The sequence below is a fragment of the Vitis vinifera genome, chromosome 11 (assembly GCF_030704535.1).
Source record: "Vitis vinifera cultivar Pinot Noir 40024 chromosome 11, ASM3070453v1".
In the NCBI taxonomy this organism is placed as follows: domain Eukaryota; kingdom Viridiplantae; phylum Streptophyta; class Magnoliopsida; order Vitales; family Vitaceae; genus Vitis; species Vitis vinifera.
This window is the reverse complement of record NC_081815.1, coordinates 3,690,614-3,717,499: the sequence shown is the minus strand read 5'-3', so window position 1 is coordinate 3,717,499 and position 26,886 is coordinate 3,690,614. Positions and strand designations below refer to the sequence as shown.

General features: G+C 37.2%; 1 protein-coding gene across 2 annotated transcripts; it reads right to left on the bottom strand.

Moving 5' to 3' along the window:
- Positions 1–780: 780 nt before the first annotated feature.
- LOC100262770 (dnaJ homolog subfamily C GRV2) lies at positions 781–25,770 on the bottom strand. 2 transcript variants are annotated; one of them, XM_002281506.4, is made up of 22 exons: positions 24,905–25,770; positions 23,396–23,629; positions 23,100–23,187; positions 22,747–22,955; positions 18,639–18,740; positions 18,501–18,563; positions 16,095–18,365; positions 14,560–14,922; positions 13,765–13,905; positions 10,674–11,066; positions 10,059–10,553; positions 9,229–9,452; positions 8,777–9,121; positions 8,093–8,387; positions 6,791–7,249; positions 6,372–6,717; positions 5,949–6,292; positions 5,398–5,865; positions 3,912–4,036; positions 2,663–2,786; positions 1,832–1,900; positions 781–1,274 (listed from the first exon to the last, which is right to left on the bottom strand). In XM_002281506.4, the coding sequence occupies exons 1-22, from the start codon at positions 25,376–25,378 to the stop codon at positions 1,077–1,079; spliced, it is 7,830 nt and encodes a 2,609-aa protein (XP_002281542.1). In that variant the 5' UTR covers positions 25,379–25,770; the 3' UTR covers positions 781–1,076. The 2 variants fall into 2 exon arrangements, with proteins under 2 accessions (XP_002281542.1, XP_010656371.1); XM_010658069.3 differs by lacking the exons at positions 23,396–23,629; positions 24,905–25,770 and having other exon boundaries at positions 18,639–18,750.
- Between the last annotated feature and the right edge of the window lie 1,116 nt (positions 25,771–26,886).

The window sequence follows — 26,886 nt, the reverse complement described above, 5'->3', positions numbered from 1 at the left end:
GGTTGGGAGGAAGTGGAATGGGAGATGGCGGGGGAAGGCTGGGCTCGGCGAGTTGGGCTTCCAGGGAGAGGAATGTGAAGGTGGAAATGGAAGCTTTAAAGGGATTGTTGTGGTGGTTTAGGGTTTTGAGGAGGGTTTTACGGGCTCTGGAGAGGATCGCCATTTGGGACGCCATTGATAAGCTCTGCTCAGTTCAGAGGTTTCATCGAGAGTACTGATAGAAGGGAAGGTGACATGGCATTTCACATTTAACACAATTCTCCCTTTTAATTTACAGCAATCTGACTTGAAAATTAGAAGGGTATATAGGTCACTCAAAATCTCATAGCCTTTCTATTAATTCTGTAACATAGATGGACCATTTGTTAATTTTTGGGCCCAGCTGGGCCCAAAACACAATTCTCCCTAATGTATATTTTAGAAATGATTGCCATCCAAGAAGAGTGATAAATATGTTAAAAAATTTATGATTATCACCATTCTTTATATTAAATCTTTCATATGCCGATATTATAAAAATATTTATCATAATCATTATCATTAAGACTTCATCATGGCTAATAGAATAATATTAAATTTAAAATTCATCTTTCTTTGCATTTTTCTCTAAATTCTTCTCTTTATTTTATCCAATTTTACAATATAAAAAACTTCAAATTTTAGTAAATTATTGGAAATATGGGATTGGTAGGAGGGAAGTACCTCATCCCTTAAATCTTTTTGCATGGGAACAAATGGAATGGTCTTCCAGAAAAAGTAAAGGCAACAAAGCACCCAACATAGAAATTGCTCATATGCTCAAAAGAGAAGCATACAAGTCAACTCAAAAAATAGAAATTACTCATATGAATTCATACAAAATCACCTCACCTATTGATAACAAATTGGGCAATAGACCGACTTAAATATACAAATGTTTTAGAGGTTTTCTTTACAGGGAAAGACTGATTTTATCCTTTGAATTTTCTGTGAGAAAATTGGAAAGAGAAAGACCGGAGAAAAAGCAGAATACTGTACAGTACGCTATACAGATGCATCAAGTATGAAAGCTTTAACAATAGCTTGATCATGGATTACTAATCGTGCTTTCCATTAGTGTCATATGTAGTTGAGGTAGGAAGTCTTGAGGAAGCAGGCTGCGGAGGAGGAGCTGTGAGGGCGTAAGTGAGTCTGGATGATGAATTCTCAATAAGACCAGCAATTCCAGCAGCAGCAGATTGAGCATTAGAAGGAAGGAATAGATCATGCTTCTGGTCTTTATAGGCACTCCAAACCTGCAAATCCAGCAAAGATGAGGAATTTGGTCACAAATTTTTGGGCAGGTTTCAAAAGATCAGCACTTCAACCTCCACTTGTCACAAAGTCGGGATTTTCTGAAGAGTAGCTAATAATAATTTGTGGAGGCAATAAAAACCAGGTGTTTTGATTCAAGAGAAATGAGAAGTTTGATAAGTGGCAATACTTACAGCAGGTCTTTTCTAATTTTTATGCAACTAATCAAATTAATAGAGATAACCCTCAAACAAATAGAAAACCTGGGTATTGAGAAATGGATTCTCATATTCAGGCCAAAACCAGTATAAAACTTGATGCAACAAAGTTTGATATTCCAACTAGGTTAGGCACATGAATCAAATTTTTTTGCTTTCAGTTCTATTTAGATGTGTCCTGTCTTTTACTCTCATCTTAACAATGAAAAATTATATGCAATCAACTCCCCTGATTGTACAATAGGTAAGTTTTGGAAAAGATAGACAACAGGCACTAACCAGTCAAGACTTGAAACTAAGTGAATGAATAGTATGGAAGAAACAAATGTGTCAAGACTTACATCAGAGGCACTCAATATGTCACGCACTTTAGAACAATGGGCCCCTTCAGTTGCGAATGCATGCAAGACCTGTAATAATAATATAATTAGAAAACTCAAGCAGTAAAACAAGTGAAGATCTTGCTTGAAAGGGGTATGAGAATGCATATTGAACTAAACTAATTAATAAAGGAGCAAACAAACCAATTTCCAAGTAAATTTTCATCATATTCATATGTGAATACTGTGAATACACCATCAATAGAGAGCTTTTCGAACACTTGGGAGAAAGATTGAGCTTTTATGGGGACCTAAGAGTTTCCTGTAAGCTAGAGCTGCTTAACAAGAGAAGTGATTCATCACAAACTGACATTGGGTAAGCCAGTAATAAGGTAGTCAATGGATGGAATGCATATTATTCCCTTCCTAATAGAAATACCTAAATAAAATTAGGAAATATGTAACACTTGGTTCATAACAGCAGTTAAAAGAGTGAAAACTTGCTTATGATATGTTTAAATAGGAGTATAGGACAATTGAACAAGAAAAAGATTATAACAGCCACCTGTGTTTAAGATAAATAGATACAACACTCTTTTGAGAACCCATCTTCACATTTAAGGAACCGGAATGGAAATTTTTTAAGGTGAATATAAAACTCATGGGAATGGTTATGTAATTAAATGAAATAAAGAATAGAAAATGAAGGGGAACTACACTAGATCAGAATTCTTACAGAAAAATGGGAATTTAGTTCAGAGTTCACACTCAGAGAAGCATCTAATTAACAGGCCCTACGAAAGGAAATTGCAAAGTCTAGGTCAGATTTATAATTATAAACAAAACTCTAACCTCAATAGCAAGCACCCGTCCAATGGATGCTTCAGACTCGTTCCACTTCATCTGAGTGCAAAGTCCATTCCTCCCTCCAGCCCTCCAATCAAGAAGGCCAAGGAGTACTTCCACGAGGCCAACCCTGCATGATCCACAAAATTTGCATCGAAAAAAAAATCGTTAACAATAGAGACACAGTTGACAAGGAGGATTGATTTTTTCTTTGGGTATTATACAAGTGCCTAAATTTTATCCTCCAAATACATCAAAACTCTCTTTAAATATGAAAAAAAAATGATATACAAGGAAAGCAGAATGTACCAAATCATTTCCAAGTGCTAATTGGTCAATAACATTGTGCACCCACCCATCTAAGTCCAAAAGAGATCCTTGATAAGGTTCTCTCTTTATATTCAATTAGCAAGCGCTTGAAACACCCACACCTACCACGTGTCTGAATTCATGCAACATAGCTATTGACCATAATGGAGCAGATGATCACAATTCAAATGCCCAATCTTGCCTCATAACAAGCATAAACCTATTGTATTTAATATATCAAACAATTTTTTGTATCATCGAGTTGATAGGAGAAGAGCCCCTTAACAAGATGTTAATATTTACCCAGAACTTCAGGAATTGAGCTAAATTAGCAAGGGTATTCCAATATTTGCAAGTTTCAGGTTTAATGCTTTGTAGCAATTATAGGAGAGTGCACCACAGTTTTCAATCCAGAATGCAGTTAAATTATTTGAAGTATTTGATCCTACTTTCTCAATGTTCACTTAGCCCAATTTGACCTAAAAATAAGCTAAAGGGTTAAATTCATTGACCTCCCCTAAAGTTTTGGCTAAATACACCTAGTATCCATTGGTTTGAAATTTCATCAAATGCCTCTCCTATCCTTCTCATTTGAGATTTTCACTCACCTCCCCTCTAATTCAAAATAAAGGGAGGTATTTGATGAATTTTCAAACCAATGGGGGCCAGTTGTATTTAGCTCAAACCTTACGGGAGGTGAGTGAAATTAACCCTAAGCCAAACTATGTCTTTAAGACTACAAAATAACTATCCCATTCAAAAAATTTTAGTATTAGGAAGAATATGAATAAAATCAATGAGCATGCCAAGTAGGTTTATGTTTGCTTGTGTGTCCAAATACATGTTATGACATGCACCTGGACATGGATTTGCAAATTGAAAACCACACCCCAATAAAAACATAAAAAACTCAGAATATGTTATCTATACTATAAAAGCCACTCACTTAAGCCCTTGGGCAACAAGTGCATCCCTAGCTCGATTTCCAGCAACCACAACACGTTTCAGTGTTTCAAGAGCTAGTATGCTTCCACCTTGCCATCCGATAGCTTTCATTAAGAGTGGTACAACCTGGAAGCAAAGACCAACAAGCATGAATCTCTAGATACCGATTATATATAAGATAAACACAGAGCACTACACATGTCTGAAGTTGCCAAATGCAACTATGGATCAATAAATTTCAAATTTTGTCTTCCAGAGTTTTGAGTTACATCACAGGCTTCATGAAGTGATCTGACCTGACAAACAATCTTTTAATGGAACATAACAGAGAACAACCTAAGAAAAACTGGATGCCAATGACACATCTTGCATAAATATTTTTAACAGAGTAAACAAAAAGAACAAGTAAGCCTATATTTTAGCCCACTCAAACTTTACAAATCATTACAAACCTAGCAGGCATTGGGAAACTATGTTTGCAGGAATCCAGAAAACGGTCATAAAAAAATTACTGTTAAAACCACCTGAATGGTCTACAAACAACCAAAATTTAATTGCAATACTTATGGGTTTCCCAAGATGCTAAAGCCAGAATATCTGATCATTGCAGTCAAACAAATACCCATTAAGAATGATTGCACATGATGATCTAATAGTAGGAACTAGGAACTCTAGAATCAATTCCTGGAGTCAGTAAATTCAGTTAGGAGACTAATTTCAGTGAAGGATTAAATACCAATCTCCTTACTTCATATGGAATCACAATGTAAGGTGGCATCTTGAGAATCCATTTCTCACAATTCAACATTAACAACAGCAGCTCATGAACTACCTTTTTGCAAGATCATTCATCCATCCATTTAAAGTAGATGCAGTCCTCATATTTATCAATAGTCACTCTCCTTCATTCATGGAATAATATGGAGCATCTACAACAACATGTGAGATTCAATTCCATTTCTTGTCTGCATAATTAGTCAGTTAACCCTTTGATGGAAGCTCTCTCCAAGGTGTCATAGGTGCATATATCTTTCAGTGCCTTTTTCCTCTCTTTACACTCTTTCCTAAAATTTCCTGACCTATTTCAGTAGATCAGAATTTTTACGAAAACAAATAAAATATCCCAAAAGATATTAACCCAGAGAATTATGTTTCAAAAAATTGAAAATTATATGAATATAATTGAACCCTAATTGTTAAATCAGGCTTCATTCCAGCATTTAAACTTCTAATGCTGCCAAAAGAAATGAAAAACTATATATTTTTAAACAATGGAACAAAAAGATGGAACCCTTCAGATACGCCTGTCAGACACATCAACTTAGGATTTTCAAATTCAAGTAGATTAAATAATGTGCTAAACCACATGATCCCACACACCACAAGGGAATTCATCATTCCAACAAACTTGAAGATAATCCAGCACATTCATGTTATGAATATATAATTAATTTCATGGGGAAAACAACAGATAGTTCTGAACATACTTGAGGTGTTCCGACACTAGTTGCTGCCATAGCTTCAGCACATGTAGTGCTAGCTGCAAGTTGATGTAGAACACGCAAACAACTAAGGCGTACACGTTCTTGTGGTGTTTGTGCATTGGGTTGTGTTGACCCCTCCTCCGTCTCATATGCTCCATCAGTATAGTTTCCATTTTTCATTTCCCCTGTGGCCATTGTTTCCCGTCTTCCTTCATAGGCCACTGCAGCCACAAGTTTAGGCACATATCCAAGGTATCCTACATGATCTGCAAGTGCAGGGTGTACTCGTAATAATGAAACCAATGCAGCAGACAGAAGCAAAGGTAGTTCAGGGTCAACAGCTTGCATGTCATAATGTGTGGCAGCAATGGATGAAAGATACTGGTCTAGCAGTCCTTCCAAGAACCTCTTTGGATTTCTAAGAGGAAACTTGGGATCTTTCAAGAAAAGCCTAACATAGATTCCTCCAACCTGCATGACCATGAAAATTTGAAATCCACTCAACAGTACAGGTACATATTTGAATAAAAAGGACAGAATAGAACAGGAGATACCTGTGGCTCATCTCTCATTTCCTGCTGGCCAGATGCCTGCTCAGGCACATCCCAATCAACAACACGACCTTTCATTTGTTCACGATAAAGATCTGAAGCCATAGTTGCGATTTGCGCTGACAAAGAAGCTGCCATGGCTGGTGTCCATACAAGTTCTGGTGTCTCTGTTGTCTGTTCAAGAGCAGATACAACAGCTTCACCAGGTCCATCCCTAATAACTGATACTAGGCCATCTGGAAGAAACCTTGCTAAAGTTATGGCCACTCTTGGCCCATGCATTGGCTGCCCAACAAGCTTTCCTAGCAATGAGGCAGCTGCTGCTCTCTGCTGTAGGGGAATTTCTTCTGCATGATGAAGCCTTTTGGTCATTAAGGATGAACTTACACAAAGTTTAAACATAGAAGGTAAAGGGAAAATATTTACCTTGCAAAGGCAAGAGAAGTTCAAGAATGTACACTACTCCACCATGCTTTGCAGCTGCCCATGCAAGTTCCGGTGTGCTTGCCAAGGCATAAAGAACATGAAGAGCCCCTTCACGACAATTAGGGGCAGAGTGGAGCATTTGTAATAAAAGGAGAAGACTGGATCCATCAGCAACCATAGCCTCCAAGCAGGGAGCACACATAGTCAACAGTGACAGCACACTCAAGCAAAGTTGAGGAATGTTAGTTTCTGAAGCAACAGACACAGAGAAGCACTCAAAAAGAGGCAACAGCTGTTCTTTAGTAGAAAATATGGATGCCAAATTTGGACTGTTTTTCAGTAAGTTCTGCAATAAAAAAACATAAATTTCAGAGTCATTAACTGAATTGTAGGACAACATACACCACTCAGCAATGTACCTGAAGAGAAGTCAATCCAAACTGAAGGTTCTTAACCAGTTCGGAGTTTTCATCAGTTGTTACTTTCCCATCAGAGACTACCAGAGAATCATCAGAAACATTCTGTACAGTAACTGATCCATCTGCTGTATCAGTTTGAACCTCAGATGTATTGAAGGATGAGCCATCAAGATTAAGTGTGCCCTGGTCATCCGAAACTGCAGCACCTTGATTGTGGACTAAAAATGAAATAAAACCAAGAAGAGCAACACAGAATGCTTCTGGTTCACTGATCTCGAAGTCTGGTTGATCATTATAGACTCTCAAGTACACATTGCCAACATAAAGTTCTTTTGATAATGCTTTATATGCAAAACAATGTGAATCTTTCACTTCATATGAACCATCTGGGCCTTGGCTTGCTCGCTGCTGGTCCACAAATTTTAGTAATTCTGCTCGAGTAGAAGAGTTCCAGATAATCTGCGACAACACAAGGTTGATAAACTAAATAACATAGTAAAAATTGAATTGTAACTTCACAGTTGAAGGAGAACCATATGCCTAAAAAATATGATTGATGGACTAAATACTTTATGATAAAAGCAAGTAGGCTACCTCTCAGGTAACTAACTTAACACTTGCACTCCAAATCAACACTTAACACTCCCATATAATTGTACCCATTAAAGCTCATGGAAGGAACTATTTAATACCATTTGGGCATGGATCCCATGAAACTCTGCAGGACCCTAAGGGCAATATCTCAAACCCTTGGACATAATAAGAACTATCTGTGATCTTCTGTGGGTCCTTACCTTCTTTTAAGTACATATACAATTGGTGTATATGTGCTGCCTTGGACCCAATTGGTGTAGTTCCTAACTTGTGCTGCCTATCCTTTTTTCCCTTTTTTTTTTTTTTTTCTAGGGTTTAGGGTGAGAATGTTTACGTACTAGGTAGTTGGTACACATTAGTGGCTCTAATTTATACTAAATGTTTATGCCATGGACTTGCGGCCAAAAGAAATGGCAGGACAACTAAACATTTCAACTCCAGTTAAGCACATTGAAAGTCATCTAACAATGTCTGTTCATAAGAATTTGTATAACTTCAAACTAATAATGTTATCCCTTTCTTCTATAACAAAAAGGACAAAACAATATCCTCCTCCCAGATGAAAAATGAATAAATGCTTATGAACAAAAAGCCACAGAGGCATTGTTATTTGTCTCACAAGCAATTAAATGAACTTTCACTGAAGAAATGTCAACGTGCTCATACACAAACACTCATTTCTTCCACTTGAAGAGTAAGACCACTTACCTCTGGTGACTCCAAGTTTGCGTTTAATTTGGATAACAAGTCTTTGGGTAACTGATCTTTTAACATACTGGCAAGTTTTGGAGTTAGCAAAGCTTTGAGTGCATCAGCTGCAGCCTGATTAAAGGGTGTTGAAATCCCATCAGTACACAAACCACTAAGCCTTGACAGGGCCTGAGATGCACGAACAGCATGCAAATTTTTGGCTATTTGTACACTAGCACCAACACCATGTGCCTCCGTCGCATCAGATTCGTCAGCAGTTGAATCATACTGAAGCAACAATGGCAATAGATACCTAAAATCATGTTTAACACCATTAAATGACAGGTTTTGATATGTTTCAATAACTACAATCCATTAAACAAACAAGACACAGACAATAAGAATGAACATGAGAATGGAAAAGGTACACCTAATATGATGGAATACCAGGGCTAACAGACATCATAGTTCTCTTCTATTCAAAAAGACAATGAAAGCCACTCAATCCAAGATGGGAAGGGACCGGATGTTTCAATTTTTTTTTTCTATGTTGTAATCTTTGCTCAAAACAACTCTTCAAACCAGGTTAAGAAAGATATACATGTCATTGGAATTGAGGTATAGCAATCACATTAAAAAGAAGCTGGGGCAAGACACCAAAAAATAATGGGGAAAAAACATTAATATAACAAACTAACTTACCATAAAACACCAGCTTTTAACAAGGCATCTTGTAATTCAGAGGATACAGAAACATATGCAATCGTCTGTAGAGCAGCATCAACAGCTGCAGGTGCAAGCTCAAGTTCAGTGCAGTGGACAATGTCATCAACTAGACCAGAAAATTCAAGCATCTCAAATCTGGCACTCTCAAATTGGCTCAGAACAGAGAAGGTTCGCATCACATTGGTCACAATGATGGCGGATGGTTCACTTGAAGGAGTAGTTGGTTGAACTACACACATGCAACGGGAAAGAAGAGTTGCAAGAAGTTGGATCCCACCATCCCTTACAAGTTCTTCACCATTTAATGAGGAAGACGCACATCTAAAACACATAAGAAAGATTGAAGTGAAATTTGTCAATCTCCCTCCCAAATTTCAAAATCTATAATGAAATTTAACAAAAGAAAATAATGGCAGATGAGCATTTACGTTAGCCAAATGAGTTCTGATGCTGCAACAAGGAGAGGTGCTCTATCAGAGGAAAGAAAATTGTTATCATCCTTGTCCACAGTGACACAATTGAGTAACATCGGATAACCAGCATATTTAAAGGGCTCTAACACATGTCCATATCGCCTGTACAAGATGCACTGTCCTTTCAATAAAAGCAACAACCTCCAAAGTTGGGGGCCTTGCAAGCCTTGCATGGTAGCCTGTCAACAAAGATATCGTGTTGTGTTGAGAAAACTTAAGAAAGCAAGATGACATCAGACACAGACTGTTCAAATATTCCAACAACGACATCTCTGGACCATGCAAATCATATTCAACATGTTTTACAAGAAAGAAGAGATATCACACATCCCACAATTAGAAAGTGATAGGTCTTTGTACAAATCTAATGAACTTTCATACCCACATCACCATCCAATAAGCTAGTTACAGGAAAAAAAATATTTAAAGTTGGTCAAAGTATTCGCTTTGGTTGTTTGCACAACCGGCTCCTCTACAATTTTTGGCCTCTTCACATTCCATGTCTGAAAAGAATAGCATTCTGAAATTCCCTTAAATTCATAGATAGAACTTAAGATACCAAATAAAATACAAGTTCAAATTTCAGATATTGAATCTAGATTTTGAAATAGTTCATTCTTGTAGAGCTCATCTTGCAAGTACCAGCAGTCATACACATACATGAATTTCTACAGAATGTATGATGGTCTAATGGTCTCAAGGGCATCTTCATAATTTTAAGCAAGTTAATTGTTAATAGAAACTTAATTGTTAATATGCACTAGATTTAGAAGCAAATAAATTACCTGCAAGCGCTCATAAGCTTTCTGTACAGCAAGAAACTTTTCCCTGCCTTCAGGATTTTTGTCAGGATGGTATTTCATTGCAAGTTTCCTATATTGTCGCTTGAGTTTTTCTTCATCAATATTCTCAATCTGCTTGGATATGCTAGTAATATCCTCAGAAATCTCGGAAGAGTGTTTGTTACTGGCATCATCACCTGATACATCTTCCAAGGATATCTCAAGTATTTTGCAAGCTTCCTCTTCAGATAGATCCATAGGTTTTCTTGTCAACTCTTCACGCCACATTACCAGCAATGACTGTAGAAACTCAACATGCTCAACAATTGGCCAATTTGGAAACCGAATCTCATCACATAAGTTTCGAAGGTAATAGCGGTGACACCACATTTCATCTCTTAGCTCTGGATATGTTACCGGTGGCATTGGAGCATAATCATATAATGAATGACAATGCTGTGACAATTTCTGAGGAAAATCACCAAGATGCTGCAACACCTGACGTGATGAAAGGTGCATGAAAAAAATTCCAGGAATCATGGAAAATCTTAAAATAAAATATCATAGAAAATAAACCAAAACAAATCTGCAGTGTGCCTCATTCAAGGTTTCAACTACCTGCCGGATCAGATTTTCTGCTCTCATTTTGTGTGTCCATATAATTTCAGGAGTATCAGAATCAGATACCATAGCTGCTGCAAACGCAGCAGGACCACTACGCTCCAACACATACAGCAAGGATTCTGGGAGAAGTCCACCCAATACACTACGTTTTGCTAGTGGCAACGAAGAAGAAACTGCAGCTTCTTCGCCGCCATGAAATGCTTGATGGACATGAGTCACTGAGAAGAGTTGGGCAATTGAAAGGAGATTAGATCCAGGGTATGACAGGGCAAAGTAAAATGCACCTGTGCTGTATAGACGTATCATTGCCTTGGGATTTCTAGTAACAACAGCCTTCAGCAAAGCAGCTGCACCCTCCACAATACTTGGTTCCCCAGTGAGCATAGCCTTTGGAGACAGGAAAGAAAGAAAGATATTACTACTCAAACATCCAATTTTAGCACTTAGACAAATAGGTAAGGCCTACTCAAATGAAACCTTAGACAAATAGGAAAGGCCTACTCAAATGAAACCTCAAAGGTTCACTTATGAAATTAAATGAATTTTAATCTGTATCAAATTCTAAGCACACTTCTTGACAAATAGCACTAAAAAATTATATCTTCTTATCATACATGAACAATACATAGTTAAATGAAACTTAGAACAAAGATAAAAATACTGGATGCTTTAACACCATAGAAACTGTTATACTTGTTCTTTATTGAATCCACACTGCAAGCCTTGTTTGATCCAGGCATTAAGTTGCTTGCACTGGAAGAGTTAATCTATAAATTTGAACTTTTTAGTTTATAAATGGCTGAAATTCAAACAACTTTATTTCACTTTGGTCGGGGACTAAACTGTTTATTAAAGATGTTCTATCGACCTTTTTGGAGTTTTTTGATTGGGTGGGTTCCCATTAAGGGAGGGGCCATTTTTTTGTATATCATTGCGGACAGTTTTTTGTTTCTCTTGTTAGGGGGTGAGTATTCCATTTCTTTTCTGTACATTTTGAGTCACTAGTTTAGCGCTTCCCTGTAATACAATGCTTCTCTTATAAAAAAAAAAGAAAAAAAAAAAGAATTAAATATCTTTTAGATATGTGAAGAGTTTAGTGCACTGAGTAAGAATTACACAATTTTTCCTTAGAAAATAAATAAATAAAAAAAGGAAAAAATGGGGTTCACTAATGAGCGCCAACCGAGCATGCCACAGCTAGAAAGAAAAGAGCAAAAATTACGGCATTAATCTATGAGATGGCCCAAGAAAAAGAGTTTGAAAGCAGAACTGATGTTGCACATTGGAAGAAAAGGTCCATTTTTCAGGTTTTCAAAGAGGTGTGGAATACACAAGACCACAGGTAAAAAAAAAATTCCAGATTCAAAGAAAGTTAAATATAAGACTGCATCCAGTCACCATTATTACAAATGCCTCACCATCATTGCATCAACTTCCGCATCACTTATGCAGAAAATAATAAAATCGAGGGCCATAAATATGGAACAAAATACTTGTGATTAGCAAATGCCAACTCGTAAATTGTATTGTATCGTATCGTATCATGTCTTATTAGTCCTTTTACATATCCAAAAATAGATTAGAAAATATATAATACATACAGGCAGACACACATATCTGTTTAGCATGACCAAAGTAAGCAATGTATAACTAAATTCACAAAAAATATTAGAGTGGTCTTAGCAGGTTTTGGGGTTGGACAATCCCTCTTTTTTTGAAATTTTGGGTGTACTAAAATAAGACTAGCCTCCCTATTATAGGTCTTGTTTCTCCTTTCTGCAGCCTGGTTGGGTTTTGTTTGTATATTGCCTATATACATAGGGTGCGCCCCCTGTTTTTAGGTGTTTATTAATTCACTCTACCTTTGTCTATCAAAAAAAAAAAACAAGAGAACTTTTTTCAAATTATTTTTTAAAACAGTTACCAAACAGGGTCTAAACTATCCATTTAAGTTACAGATTTCAACTAGCCCCTCAAAAATATAATTATGCCAAGACTTCCAAGTTCCTTACCGAAGAGAAACTATGATCAAGCACGGGTAACTATGTACTCTTTATGATAGGCAACACCTTTTTTGGTCCCTCCAGGAACTCAAACCTCACACATCCCCCACCCCAACCCCTTGCAACTTGAGAGTGCATACAGCTGTGTTACCATGTACTTGCATGGACTAATGATTATGAGCTATGATTAAAGTTCTAACTTCCAAAGTTCATCATAATCATGCAGCTAAATGGGGAAAAGAACTCAAAATGAAGATTCAATACACTAAGCCAAAATCATTCTTCATCTGTGGTCATTCTCAATGTTAACACACAAATAATCTAAATAATAACCTGGATTAAAGTACCTTTTAAACAATAATATACTAATCCCTTTTAAGAAAAAAGATTAAATCTGATATTTCATAAAAGCTGTTAAAAGCAGTCAAATGTGGCTGTATCATTTGTATTATCTATCATATAGCTATCACTAGATATAGTCAAGATGCAATATATATAGGTGACAAATAGTGTTTTATGTGAAAATGAATTGCACCATGCATATAATATAATGCACTGTAAGTTTCTGACAACCATGACCCAGGTCTTAAAAAATCAGTATTGAAATTATTTTCAACAGCATGAAATGATAAGAGGGAAAAGTGGAAAGTCAAAATAATAGAATTACACACTATATATATAAATTTCAGACCACAAGCAATAGAAATGTAGCATATTATTTAGGATTGGATGCTTTGCCCTCGAGGCCTGACTCACATGACAACAGGTGGGGTGGGTAATGTCAGAGGTTTAAGGTTCCAGCTCTGATTAATAAAAAATAAAAAAGGACAGATGCCTTAAAGTTTGTGATCACCTGCATTCAAGTTGGATAAGGACAGCCAGAAACCAGTTCTAGATTAACAATCTACATTAATAAACCAATCCTTATTTGAAAAAAAAATATAAGAAAGAAAGAAAGAGAACAAAGCCCCTCCAAAATCCACCCTTCCCCACACACAAACATGGATGCTAATTAAATTTTTAAATAGACAACAGCTATGAATAATACAGAAATCATAAGTCAAAACAACTCCAGGAATCACCTGTGCGATATGTGGAAGACAACGAGGACTTGACAAGATCCGTTTCACTCTAGGAGTTGGGGTAACTATCTCACCAGCATCATCTAAATCTGAATGTGCAGATACCATGCTATGTAATATGGACAATGCTGCCTCCCCTACCTGAATGTAGACAAATGAAACTAACATGAGATAAGAGGAAAGGATATGATGCCCTCGACAAACAGTTGAAGAAAGAAGTATAAAATCACAAGCACTAGTACTTATTTCATATGCAGAACTGAATCTACACAAAATACATCTTCAAACATTCCAGATGCTGGACTCCAGCAACACAAGGATGCTAACAAGATATACAAGGAAGGATCTTTTCCTCAAATACATTTTTAGTGTTACAACAGAAGGATGACACTATCAGCACCATTGAAGTTTAAAATAACAATAAAATCCATGTTAAAAAACTGATTCATACAGGCATGCCCAAAAATTATTTTAAAAGTTAACTAGTGAGCTAGGACATTTGTTTTCAAAATAGTCAATGACAATGTATATAGACAGCTTCAGATACAAGACCGCAGTCATTTAACATAAAAGATATGGAACTTGAATATCCATAAAAAATCAACAAGTTCAGGCAGTGAATGGAACAAAAGAATCATTAAAAGAACATTAATCCAAACCAGATACAACTACAAATGCAGTCCACCAGTAGCTGCAGTTTGTGGTGAAGTAAACTTAGTCAAAATCAACTCAAAGTGCAATGTAGCATTCACAATGTAATATAGACTCAAGTAAACATGCATAATACAACAGTACCTGCGTTGAAGTAAGAACAGGAACCCGAACAGCTAGTGCCCACCGAAGTTCACGGATATCACGTAATCTCTTCCAATCTGACATCCCAGAAGCCCAGCACCTTGTTGTCCAATCAATACCTTTCTTTGACCAGAATCTTCTGATAGCATCCTTCTCCAGTGGTCCAACTTGTACACCTTCCTTGTCAACAAACATCCATTCCTTTAATGGTTCCATGAAAGCAGAAGCAGCTATCAAATTCGATTGCAAAGGAATAGCCGTTCTTTCTGATGCTTCATGAACTACTGTCAGCATATCAACGGCTAATACACACCCTCCCACCAAGACACAAGCCTCTACATTTGATAAAACTTTCATTAGCACCTGCACATACAGTGAAACATGCACTAATTTCAGGAGACCTGATAAAACCATTAGCCTTGACTGCTGCTAGTGTAATTGGGGAGAGAGAAGATGGATATCTTTTCCTCCATTTTTTCATTGGCAATATGGTAGAAACCGTTTTCTATAATTGGGACAACCTGAGCTTTCTCAAAAGTAGTTGGTTTCAGCCTAGCTATCAAAGTAGAGATTCTGACATTATTAAAGGGCTGGAAATTGCAAAGTGGTTGAGAGTCCTCAATCTTATGGATGAAGACGACTCGATGATAATCCTCTCTTGGGTGGCAATGGATAGAGAATCATGAAATATTCATCACATTCAAAGGATTGTGATCTTGCCAGAGAGGAATTGTTCATTCTCTTCTAGCAGTCTACCCCTTTTTTTTATTTTAGGATACAAAAGGGTTCTTGTTTTTTGTACCGATCTCTATTTGTTTATTTTTTTAACATCCATACAAATTCTCTTTATGAAGGATCTCTCATCCTTCTTCATACATCCTTCTATATAGTATAATTACAATTACTATTTCTGATCCAAAATAATAAAAAAAAATACAAAGATGATGCAAGTATGAGTACTTTTCAAGCAATATAAGGGGGAAAAGGTACAAAAAGAAAGTTGAACCTTTGAGGAAAACTCAGCCACTAGAAAAAGGGGTTACCATTAGATCTAGAAGGAAGCAAGAACATGGGAGGTGTTAAGGGAGAAACAAGATCAGGGGCAAAGGGAGAATCGGTTTTATACCATTCAATAAAAAATGCATTAAAAGAAAAATTCCATGTCAACAAATTAGTGAATTTGATCAAGAGTAAAGATAATGGAAATGAGCAAGCCCATTTATTTGTACAAATTTGTGCTCAAATGTACTTCAAAGACAATATTCAAGCGTAGTTCTCACATGTTCCTCTTAAACAAACATGAGGTGAATAATTATGGAGGACAAATAAGTGGAATAGATATTGTGCAAAGAAGCAGATAGAATATATTCACCTAAAACTAACACAAAAATTAAAAAAAAAAAGCAATTGACTAAGCATCCTATATAGTCTATCAATTAACTATAAAAATAAATAAATAAACAAATAGTAGCTTGGAAACTAATATTGATTTTTTTTTTTTTTTGAGTGGTAGCTTGGAAAGTAATATTGATTACCTTCAGAAGAAGAAGAAGGCGATGCCTCAAGGCCCTATCATCAGTCCTATCCAAGAGAACTGTAATGTGAGCAGTACCATCAAAAGGGCCTATTACTTTATAATGCTGTTCATATACAATAGCCATTGCCCTTGCACAAAGCTCTCTTACTGAAGAGCCTCCACCTCCTCCAAAACCATCTAATCTTCCCATATCACACCAATCATCAGATGCACCTAGTTCATCAGGAACAGCACCGTCAACTGTAAGCCCTATGTCAGCATCACATAAGAATCGATGATACAACGCTCTAAAAAAGGCAACTGGATCACGCAGTGGGAAATCCTGTGCCCTGCCACTGCTGCCACTTTCCAGTAATAAACGCAGATAATATTGACCAACACAAACTTCCTTTGATAAACTGGGATAACCAACAGAAAACTCAGTGTAGTTCCATGATATCTGAGGCACATTATCTTGACCACTCATGATCTCCACTGTCGAACGACCAGGAACAATATCTTCCGTTCGTTCCTTCTCAACATCCAGTTTATGGACCTCGGCCTGCAAAGCCTCTCTCAACTCTTGCCTGGTGCGCTCATTCCAGATCAAATCTGCCCGGTTGTGATCAAGGCTAAAAGCTCGCCAAAATTCAGGCCAGTTACACAAAAGCCTTCCTGATCCCACAGGTGTGTTCTCCACAACAACCTGTGCAGGAGCTGGAAGGCCTGCATTCTGGAAATTAGCCACATTGGGATCAGAATCAACAGAATTTGAAGCAATCGATTCCAGTGCCTCCTTTGTGTTCATTGCCAGAGCATCGGATGAAACTACAGCAGCTGAATAATCCACTTGTGGAACCCCTGTAGAGGACAACTCATTTGTTAAGTTTTCACCTGTGTGAGCAACAGATGGATGTCCAGCTGGAACCTGTCCAGAAGTTGGATCAGGAGCAGGTTTGTAATAGCTATCTGACGCTTTAAAAGCAGCAGAACTTTGCCGTGTTGGATCCCCAGCATCAGAGTTGTTAACAGAAGGTAAGGAATGATCTTGAGATGTTATTCCTTTCCCTACACCGACACGGCCTCTCCTCTGCTGAAGTAAGCGTCTCTGTCTTCTACTGATAAGTGATCCTTCTTGATTCGGTATGTTCTGTGCATCTTCAGGTACAACCCCATCAGAACGAGTATGCAAATAAGCAACTAGTCCAGGGGGCAGTACTCTAGACAATAACTCAAGAGCCGGTTGATAAGAATCTGCCCAAAGAGCAACAAGCTGTCGACTAACTTCACGTCGCTCACCAGCAGGAAGGTAAAAAGCATGCAATAGATGCCTCAACAAAGCACCATCACGCAAAGCAGCATCACGCATTGATTCTGCTGCAATTGCATCTTCTTCTGCAATCGTACGCATGATTAGAGCCACAGTTTCTCTCACACTTTCAGCTGGATGTCCAAACAATGCAAACAGGCGACGACGCAAGCCAGCCACTTGCCGTAATAATTCAACAAAAACTGTATATTGGGTAGTTTCACCATGTGGATCACATATCATAGCCTCAAGAACTTCAACAACAGACATTGATAACAAAGGCGATACTGACATAGGCTTCAATCTATTGACAAGGATAATAACATAACCATGATGAGCAAACAACACAGACTTGGTATGCATATATGTGGCGTGGCGCTCTCCTTTAGTATCTGCCAATGCATTTGTATCCCCAGGACCACCACCGATAAGAACTGCAACAAGCCCTGCAGCTTCAGCAGCTACACCCTCTGAACCATTTCTGAGCAAACCCATTATTCTTCCAACAGCTGCAGGAAAAGACATCACATGTGAAGCTGCACTTCTTGAAGCCAATAATCTGCGTAGACAAGCAATAAATCCCATCACTGTTGCAGCAGCTTTAGGAGAAGGAGGTGGCAAAGGAGGGGATTCTGGAGGAAGATTTGGAGTAGCTGGAAGCATGGTAATCAAGGCCATCAATGTCACTTCAGGCACCTCACTGTTTGGGGGCACTCCAGTGTAAGGAATACATGCATTTAGCTCTCTTATTCTACGCCACAGTTTAGCTCGTGACCCTGGAACTGAGCCCCCTTCTGCAACAGCATCTTTGGCAGCTGCTGCTAAGTGCTTCAAATGCATGGTTGCACTTTCCACATCAGAAACAGGACGTTGTTGTCCAATAGGGGATTGCTGAAATTGCAAAAGAACCCTCCCACAAGGTGGATCAATACGATGGCCAGGCATAGTTAACCTTGGTAAAATTGGTACTGCACACTGGCCCTGAAAAAGGCAAACCAAAAGGTCATCACATTTTATGAGATTAAATCACCACAGAACACAAGAGTGTGACAAATGATATTCAAATTATGAGTTCAAAAGCTAAATTGATATCCAAGAGAGAACCCATCTACCTACTTCTGTTTGCAACACATCACGAACTGCCGCAAGTAAGCTATCACGAGATGTGCTTGCGTAAACCTGAAGTCCAAACCAAGGTATGAGACTTTATGCAGAAGCTATATTTGAAATGCAGTTGAGGCAACAATTACTCACATGAATAGGGCATCCATCATTGAATTCAATTGCAAACATCTGGGGCTCCTCGGCAAATCGAACAAGGGAGCTTACCGCAGATAGAGGTCGAACAATAACAGCCTGCACACATCTAATTGAGATTCTTAACACTTGACATAACCATCAAACATATAGAAACATAACTATCCTTTGCACAATGTCTTTTTAAGCACAACTCAAATAGCTCCTAAACGCTAAGAAAGACAGTCTTTCACTTCATTCAATTTTCATTTTACACAAATTCCCAGGCATAGGTTTAAAAAGCAAAATTGCAACCAAAGCACTCCTATACCTCCTTCAGGAATGTCATAAAGTGCAAGCACCTAGAAATTGTAACATTTTTAAACAAAAAATGAAGCACAGTTCTTTTACAAAAAAATATTTAAGCCTGACAACACAAAAAATAAAACTTCCCAAAAACCGAAAAGAATCCATTGACCTGGCCAACCATCCCTCGTTTTAAGTGAACAGATTAAAGAAGAAAACTGCCCAATGTCTTTCTTAGTGCAACTCAAATAGCTCCTGGTCTCGAGTGGCTTAGAATTATTGCAAAAGTGATCCTAAGAGGCTTAGAATTAATCTGAACAGGAACTAAGGACAAAGCAATCTGCTCCCAAGCAAAATCTAGATTAACCGGAAAAGGTTACTCATAAAGAAGTCCTTGATCACTTATATTGACCACTTCAATCCTTCAAACATTTTTGGTTTCTTTCCTACCAAATGTTCCACAACAAACAACACAGAGTTCCAAACTTTTCATCTTTCCTTCCCACAAAACTCTCATGCCAATGTAAAAGCACCTCTTTCACTAGCTGAAGGAAATCCAACAAAACCTAAATGACGAGAATAAATAAATGTCACAAGCTTCTAGCCACACTACAATAAAGTAAGATTGGGTTAGCCAATTCTTCTGCAATCTTAAAAAAATAATCTCATTTTAGCTAACATTCATTCTTTGATTCTAAGTTGGTCCAGAGTTAGAACTCTCCTGAGCAACTCCATGCAAAGTAGCCCACTTTTGTGGGAACATGTGGCCCCCAAAATTCTTTAGCTGGTTAAGTACTCCCAAGGAACAAACTCCATCAAACCATAAAAAGATTTAACAAAAAACTTCCTACCCTTAGCAGTTCTTCACATCAACTTGTTGCTACAATCCCTATAATCCATCACCTCATAAATTTGCCTAAGAAATGACTTAACACTCTCCAACATCAATCATGGAAAGTCCTTAAAACACAAGGGTTCCAACACCAAACACCATCCCTTTCCTCCCAATCATCTGCTGCCCAAGAAAAATCACTGCAACACAAGCCATGCCAAAACCTGACTCTCCTTCCATCACCCCACATGAATTTGACCCTACTTCAAAACTCCTCCAACCTTATCTCATCATTCTCCACAAGCACACTTCAAACCTTTCCCGCCCCTTCAAAGGACACCACCTAGCCACCAACCCTTCAAGCTTACTCAAAAGAACACATCTTCCCAATCCATCCATGTCCATCCATACTTCCACAACCACTTTCCAGAAAGGGCATCATTGGGCAAAGACAAGACACTAATGCCTAAATCACCCCTACCTTTATCCAAGAAAAAAGTTGACCAATTTATTAAATAACATTTCATCTCCCAAAGTAGTAGCTCTCACAAAAAAAATCCTGTTCAATCTTTTCTAGTCTCATCCACATCTTCCTTTGAATAACAAAGAGGGACATAAAGTATATAGGTGAACTTGAAAAGAATACTATTTAACAAGATCAATCTCCCACCCCTAAATAGATATCGGCATTACTTGGAAAAGAGCTCAAGTTACAAAGGTACATTTTTTATTTTATTTTTATGGGTAAAGATAGGTATGTATAAATTAGTAAAAGAATAAGGTACACCAAAGTACACAAGACATAAACAAGGAGCGCCTAAAGCAAGGCCTTGAAAGAAAGAGCACAAAAAGCACCTTGACACTCAACAAAAATATATTTATTAACTCCACCCTCATATTACCCCACCAACTTTCTTGCATGTGGGCTTCTACATCACTTTAAGAAGGTATCCACCCATCAGTTCTTGTAATCAGGTCCTTATTCAAAAGGAAATGTGTACTTAGTTTTATTTATGATTATTTGGAAGAGGATTGGAGAATGGGGCTGAGGAGAGGGGGGCTTTATGGAAGCTTGTAATATCTGGAAAGTATGGGGTAGAAGAGGGTGTGTGGCGATCCAAGAAAGTGAGAGAAAGTTATGGGGTAGGATTATAGAAAGCAATTAGGAAGGATTGGGATCTTGTGGCTAGCAAAGTTGCTTTCTCAATTAGGAATGGGTAGAGGGTTAGCTTTTGAAAGGACAAGTGGTGTGGTGATGAGCCATTTTGTATTACATTCCCTTCTCTTTTTACTTTTGTTGATTTTAAGGAGGCTTGGGTGGTGGATGTTTGGAATCGATCAGATGAAAAGGGTTGTTGGGCCCTTCACTTTTTTAGGCTCCTAAATGATTGGGAGGTGAATTAAGTGGAAAAGGTTCCTATTGAACTTGCATAGGAAGAGAGTGAGTAGCGAAGAGGAGGATAAGGAAATTTGGATAAGGTCGTTAAAGCGCTCTATACAATTTTAGAACTGCGATGTACAACTTTGTTTTTGACATGTGTGATATGGAACTCTTAGGTGTCACCAAAGGTGAGTTTTTTTGTTTGGGAGGCTACTTGGTCAAAGGTTTTAACTTTGGATCATTTGAAGATGAGAGGTTGGTCCTTGGCAAATAAATCTTTTCTTTGTCAGGAGGAGAAAGAGTTCATTAATCACTTGCTTTTTCACTGTCAACACAAGGGTGTTGTGGCATCTATTGTTCTCCCTCTTTAGGGTACAGTGGGTGCTTCCTTACACGGTTAGAGACACACTCTTTAGGTTAGCACGGTTCTTTTGTAGGTAGAAAGTGGAAAAAGGCATGGCAGACTGCTCCCTTATGTTTATTCTAGACAATTTGGAAGGAAGAAACTGCAGATTTTTTGAGAATGAAGAGCATTCTATGCTTAGACTAAAACATTCCTTCCTTTGCAATCTTTGGTATTAGTCTAAGTTGTTTTTAGTTTCTAATCCCCATTTATAATAGAATTTGTGAACTAGTTAGGCTCATTTTGAGGAGGGCGGTGTTTTTGTTGACCCTCTTTTTTGAAGGCACTGTGAGGCGTCTTTTGTATACATCTTGTGTACTTTAGGGTGCTTCACAGGTGTCTTTTGTTTTTAATATATTATCTTGCCTTACTCCAAAAAAAAAAAATGTTTAAAAGTGAAATTAAATGTCTTTTATAGCACTATAGGTGAGATGGCGGTTTAGTTGAAAAAGAGAGGTGAGAAATAGGGACAAAGATAGGTGTGTAATTCTAGGTTTTAACAAACATTAAATACAACAACTTTGCTTATAAGCATAAATGTACAATGATGTTTTAATTGCATTTCCACCCAATAATATTAGACACATGCACATAAAAAGTGTAAATGAACATAAAATAGAAAACATACAAAAACTATAAAAGCAATTGTACTTCTTCATGCATGTTAATCATATTGTATTATAAAAGCAAAGACTGAAATGCTAGAGTTGAACCTTGCTTTTGAGAAAATTGTCTCTTCCAGCCTAGAATTTAACAAAGACAACTTTTTTTGTTGTGGCTGCACTCTTTGGGAAAAAAGCCTTTAAATAAATTCAAATGCATAAACTAAATTACATTTTAAGTACATCTTAAGTTCCTTTTAACATATCCTTATAAAATAAAATAAAATTTGAAATTATGAAAATAAATTAAATTTTGGTACTTTCAAAAAATAAAAATTAAAACAAAAATTGCAGTAATTCATTCATATATGTCCAGTGGGACAGTCCCTAAAGCAAAAAAAATAAACCCTTAAACTTTAGAGACACCAATCAACTATCTAAAATTAACAAATTCCGTGAGGCAAACCATTTATTTTGCTTATCTCATAAAGGCATACATCTTTGAAATTAAGAAAGCCTTGATGAATGATATGTGTATCTCTCAACATTTTGACATGTATCTAAAGCCAATGATTTAAAATTCAATGAATTCATATGCTCACTTCATAGTTCGCAGGGCGCCTTTCAACAAGTGAAACTTTTGAGAGAATGAGTTGACGAGATACAGCATCACCTTGCTCCCCAAGTCCTCCTTTTGGCCCCACTCCCAAACCCAATCCTGGAACATTAAGAGTTCCATGAGCAGCAGACCGCAACCTTGTCACAGACCAACCCCCACAAGGGGTCTCTTCTGCTCCAACTGCCTCTTTGGCTGTATTTTTTACATATGTTGCATAGGAGGTGTGAATGAATCAAATCACATATGAAAAAAGTAATAGGACAAACAAAAACAAGGAAAAACAAGGAGAGAGAGAGTGGTGGATAAGCGCATGAAACATGGTTTAGAATAAGCTACCCCTTCGCTTTATGTACTCGGCAACAGAAAGTGATTGAGAACTGTCCACAGCTAGTGACAACCCAACCATGGATTTTGCTGTTTTAGTCTGCACAAAATTTTTCAATGAAATTACAACTGATGCAGAATATTTTCAAGCACGGGAACACCAATCAGTAGGCAAGTTCAAACAACCTTCCTATGGGTGGAGAGGAGGGTAGTTAGAAGCTAAGAAGGAAGCCTTAAAGCAGAAGATCATACAATTTTTAATTCAACTGAAACAGAAATATGAATTAAACCTTTAGAAACAACCATACCAAATTTGATATAATGGCAGTAGTTGAAGTCCCTGAAGCAGCTTGGAAAGCTTTAGATTTTCTTCCATATAAAGGGCATAGAACAAAACCTCCATGCTCAGTGTTTTTCTTCCCGTAAGCATCAGAGAGGAGAATAATAGCAGGGGAATTCATATCTCTAAAATCCAGACACCAGCGAAGATCTCCAGATTTCAATTCAATGAGTTCAAGTCCAACATAAGTAACTTTCATTTTCTGTACAAGACATTTGATCACCAGTTATCAATGCAGAAGTTCAATAGTTAAACAGAAAATTCAGCATATCAGGCAAGCTGGAAATTTATTACTTGAAACATTACGACATTGATACAGCCACTTGATATAAGTATGGCTATACCAGTATCAATGGGAGGTTAATTATTGTAATTCAAGGCCCAATGATAAAATTAGGCTTTCAAAGGAGTGGTGATTTTATAACTACATGAATCACCATTTAATTCCATAACATCCTAGCTACATTTAATCGGTGACCAAGATTTATCCTATTTTTTCTATTTCTACCAATAATTTATTAAAGATGTAAATGCTTTCATCAAGTACTTCCAATATAGCCAAAAACACCACAATAGAATAAATATGTAATTGGATTGACAATTTTTTAGCTGGTGTGTGAATTGCCTAACACCAATGACAATAGCTAACTTCCCAAACAGGGAGAAACAGATCATAGCAAAGGATGCCTCCAAACACAAGGCTGAACTTGAATCCATCCACATGATAGTAGCACAGCTACATTTGGGAAACCATAATTCCTATTTTTATTGGTTCGACATAGAAGTTTGGCCAATTTTAAAAAATTAAAAAAAAAACAAAATAAATATAATCAATAATAAATAATAAATAATAAATAAAATCCTAAAGAGCTTGTCTACATGGTCGAAGGAAATGATTCCCACCTTGAATAAATTTCTCTAGGAGATGGGTAGAGAGCCAAAGACTCCTCTGACCTCCTTACCGTGTTTTGTAGTCTCAAAAAAATGATATCATAAAATAAACCCCCAAAGATAGCAAGTAAAAAAAATTTACAAGAAGGCTGCATAAGTAATTTGCTTGAGTTCTATAGGAGTAAGAAACATCCATTTTCTCATCTGTCTGTCCCTCCCAAATACTAGCCTGAGTTCTAAAAGCTATCCCACTTATCTAGAATTCAAAGTCAATGTTAAGGTAGATGTTTGGTGTTTCTGCGTGGTTTAAAGTGCAGATTGTAATCCATTAAGCATTGATCCCTTTTTTTTTTTACCATTTCCACTTACATGGCTCTAGCAAGTTAGCAACTATAAATAACCAAAGACTAAAATGTTTCATACAAGCAGATTCAAGAAACTAGCTTCCAGCATGGTGCATCATCCAAAACTGCATTATGATTAATCCAAGAAAAGTCTTGTGTACTCTTGAGTTTTTAGCACATTTTAATACATTCTCTTACTTAGCGAAAAAAAAAATGATTAATCTAAGAAAAGTGCAACTTACAAAGGGAACCCACTCCCCAGTCCGCCTCCGCAGATGAAGCACCGGAAACTCTGCCACAGCGCCAATCCTATTCCACCTCAACCTATGCAACTCAGTCAATATACTCGCCCTAAACCTTGACGAAAACTTCATGCCCTTAAACTTCCCACGTCCATCCGTCCGCACACTGATGTTAAATTCAAACGAATTATCATCGCGGCCAATGATCGGCGTGGCACCTTCATAATCCGTCGCCACATCATACGAATTTGTCACCGACAATGTAGACGGATCCAAAGTGATGATCGCAGAGGTTGATATACAGAGGATTCGTTTATAGCGGCCACGCCAGGAGTGCTTGACAACCATGTATCGAGCCAAGTACTCGGGCTCTTCGGGGACATGAGGGGCGGAGGAAGCGGGAGAAGGGGAAGAGGAGGAATCGGCGGAGGCAGACGGAGGGTGCTCGGCAGCGCGGCGGTTCATGGAGTCCATGTGGTGGAGATATTGGAGGGTGTGGGTGCGTGGCGCATTAGGGCGAAGGAAGAAGATTCCGATGCCGGATTGCGCCGCTGCCGGGCGATTGTGAGACTGATTCGCCCCCAGCTCTGACGATATTTACCGGATCGTTTTGATTGGATGATTACTAAACCCTAAAAGTCCCAATCTCATATGGGGAAAATTGGGAGAAAAAACAAGTGAATTAAGAAAATTAGAATCCGTGGATTAGGTTTCGAAATTTAACATTAAATGGCAGAAAATGAAAAGATGTGTTTGGATCACAAGAGTGGGATGGATCCAGCGGGATCCCAAAGGAGGTTTTAGAGAGAGAAACTGCAGCCAGCTACGGGAGGAAGGCTCTTCTTTGTCATGACCAACCTGTCAATAGTGAACGTTTTGGATAGACTATCCTCACAACTCGGTGACCTTACGGGGTTTCTGGTTCCACGTGCGGAGTTCTAATTGGGGCACGTTGGCGGTACAGGCTTTATCAATTGTCCTCTTTTGCACTGGAACCTTACAAGAAAATTCACAATCCCGGGCATAGCGTGGGAGGCTGTACCAGAAATTGAACCAACGGGCCATAAATATCCCAAAAGGAAAATGGGTAAAACGCGCTGAGCTTTAAGCCTTTAAGAGTATCTCGCTAATTTAAGTACATCTTTCCATCGTTTTCCTTGTGACTACATCATCATTCTATTTCACATTTATACAATAATTTTACAAGAAAGGAGCTGACAGGGGCGGAGCCACCATAGGCTCAGGGGCACATGCACCCCGTCAAATTTAAAAAAATAAAAAATAAAAAAAAAATCCTTTTATTGATTTAGGAATTTTAAAAAGTTAAAAATATAGAAAATTTTCCCTTTTAAAAAACTAATTTTATGTGTGAAAAAAAATGTGAATTTTAAATAGATTTTATAAAATATTAATTTGTTTGGATTTTTAAATTTATTTAATGTTAATAAAATTAAATTGATTTAAATCTATATATATATATATATATAATAAATCTAACAAAATAAATGTTTTATAATTTTGTATTTGATATTTTATTAAAAATTTTTTGGGGCTATATTTTGTTTAATTTTGAGATTTCTTAGATGTTGACGCTTTTGGTATAATTAAGCATGAATATGTACATAATTATTCAAATATATTTTATTTAATTTTTTATCAAAGTTAATTTTGTTTTAATATTTGATATTTTATTAAGTATCTTGTTTAGTGGTAGGTTATTTTTAGTTTAATTTAAAATATTTACAAATGTTTAGATTTTTAGGTTGAATTAAATACTTAGTAATTTAGAGTTGACAATCCAAATCTTATCAAGTGATTTATATTTAACTATTTAAAATTAGTGTATAATTTATTAAATGTTTCTAAAAGTTCCTTACCAAAATATTTTTAAAAATTGTAGTCAAATTTCTTACTATCTTTTAAAAGAAAAAATTCACAAATATTATTTAATTTTTTTTTATAAACTTTTAATAAAATCTAAA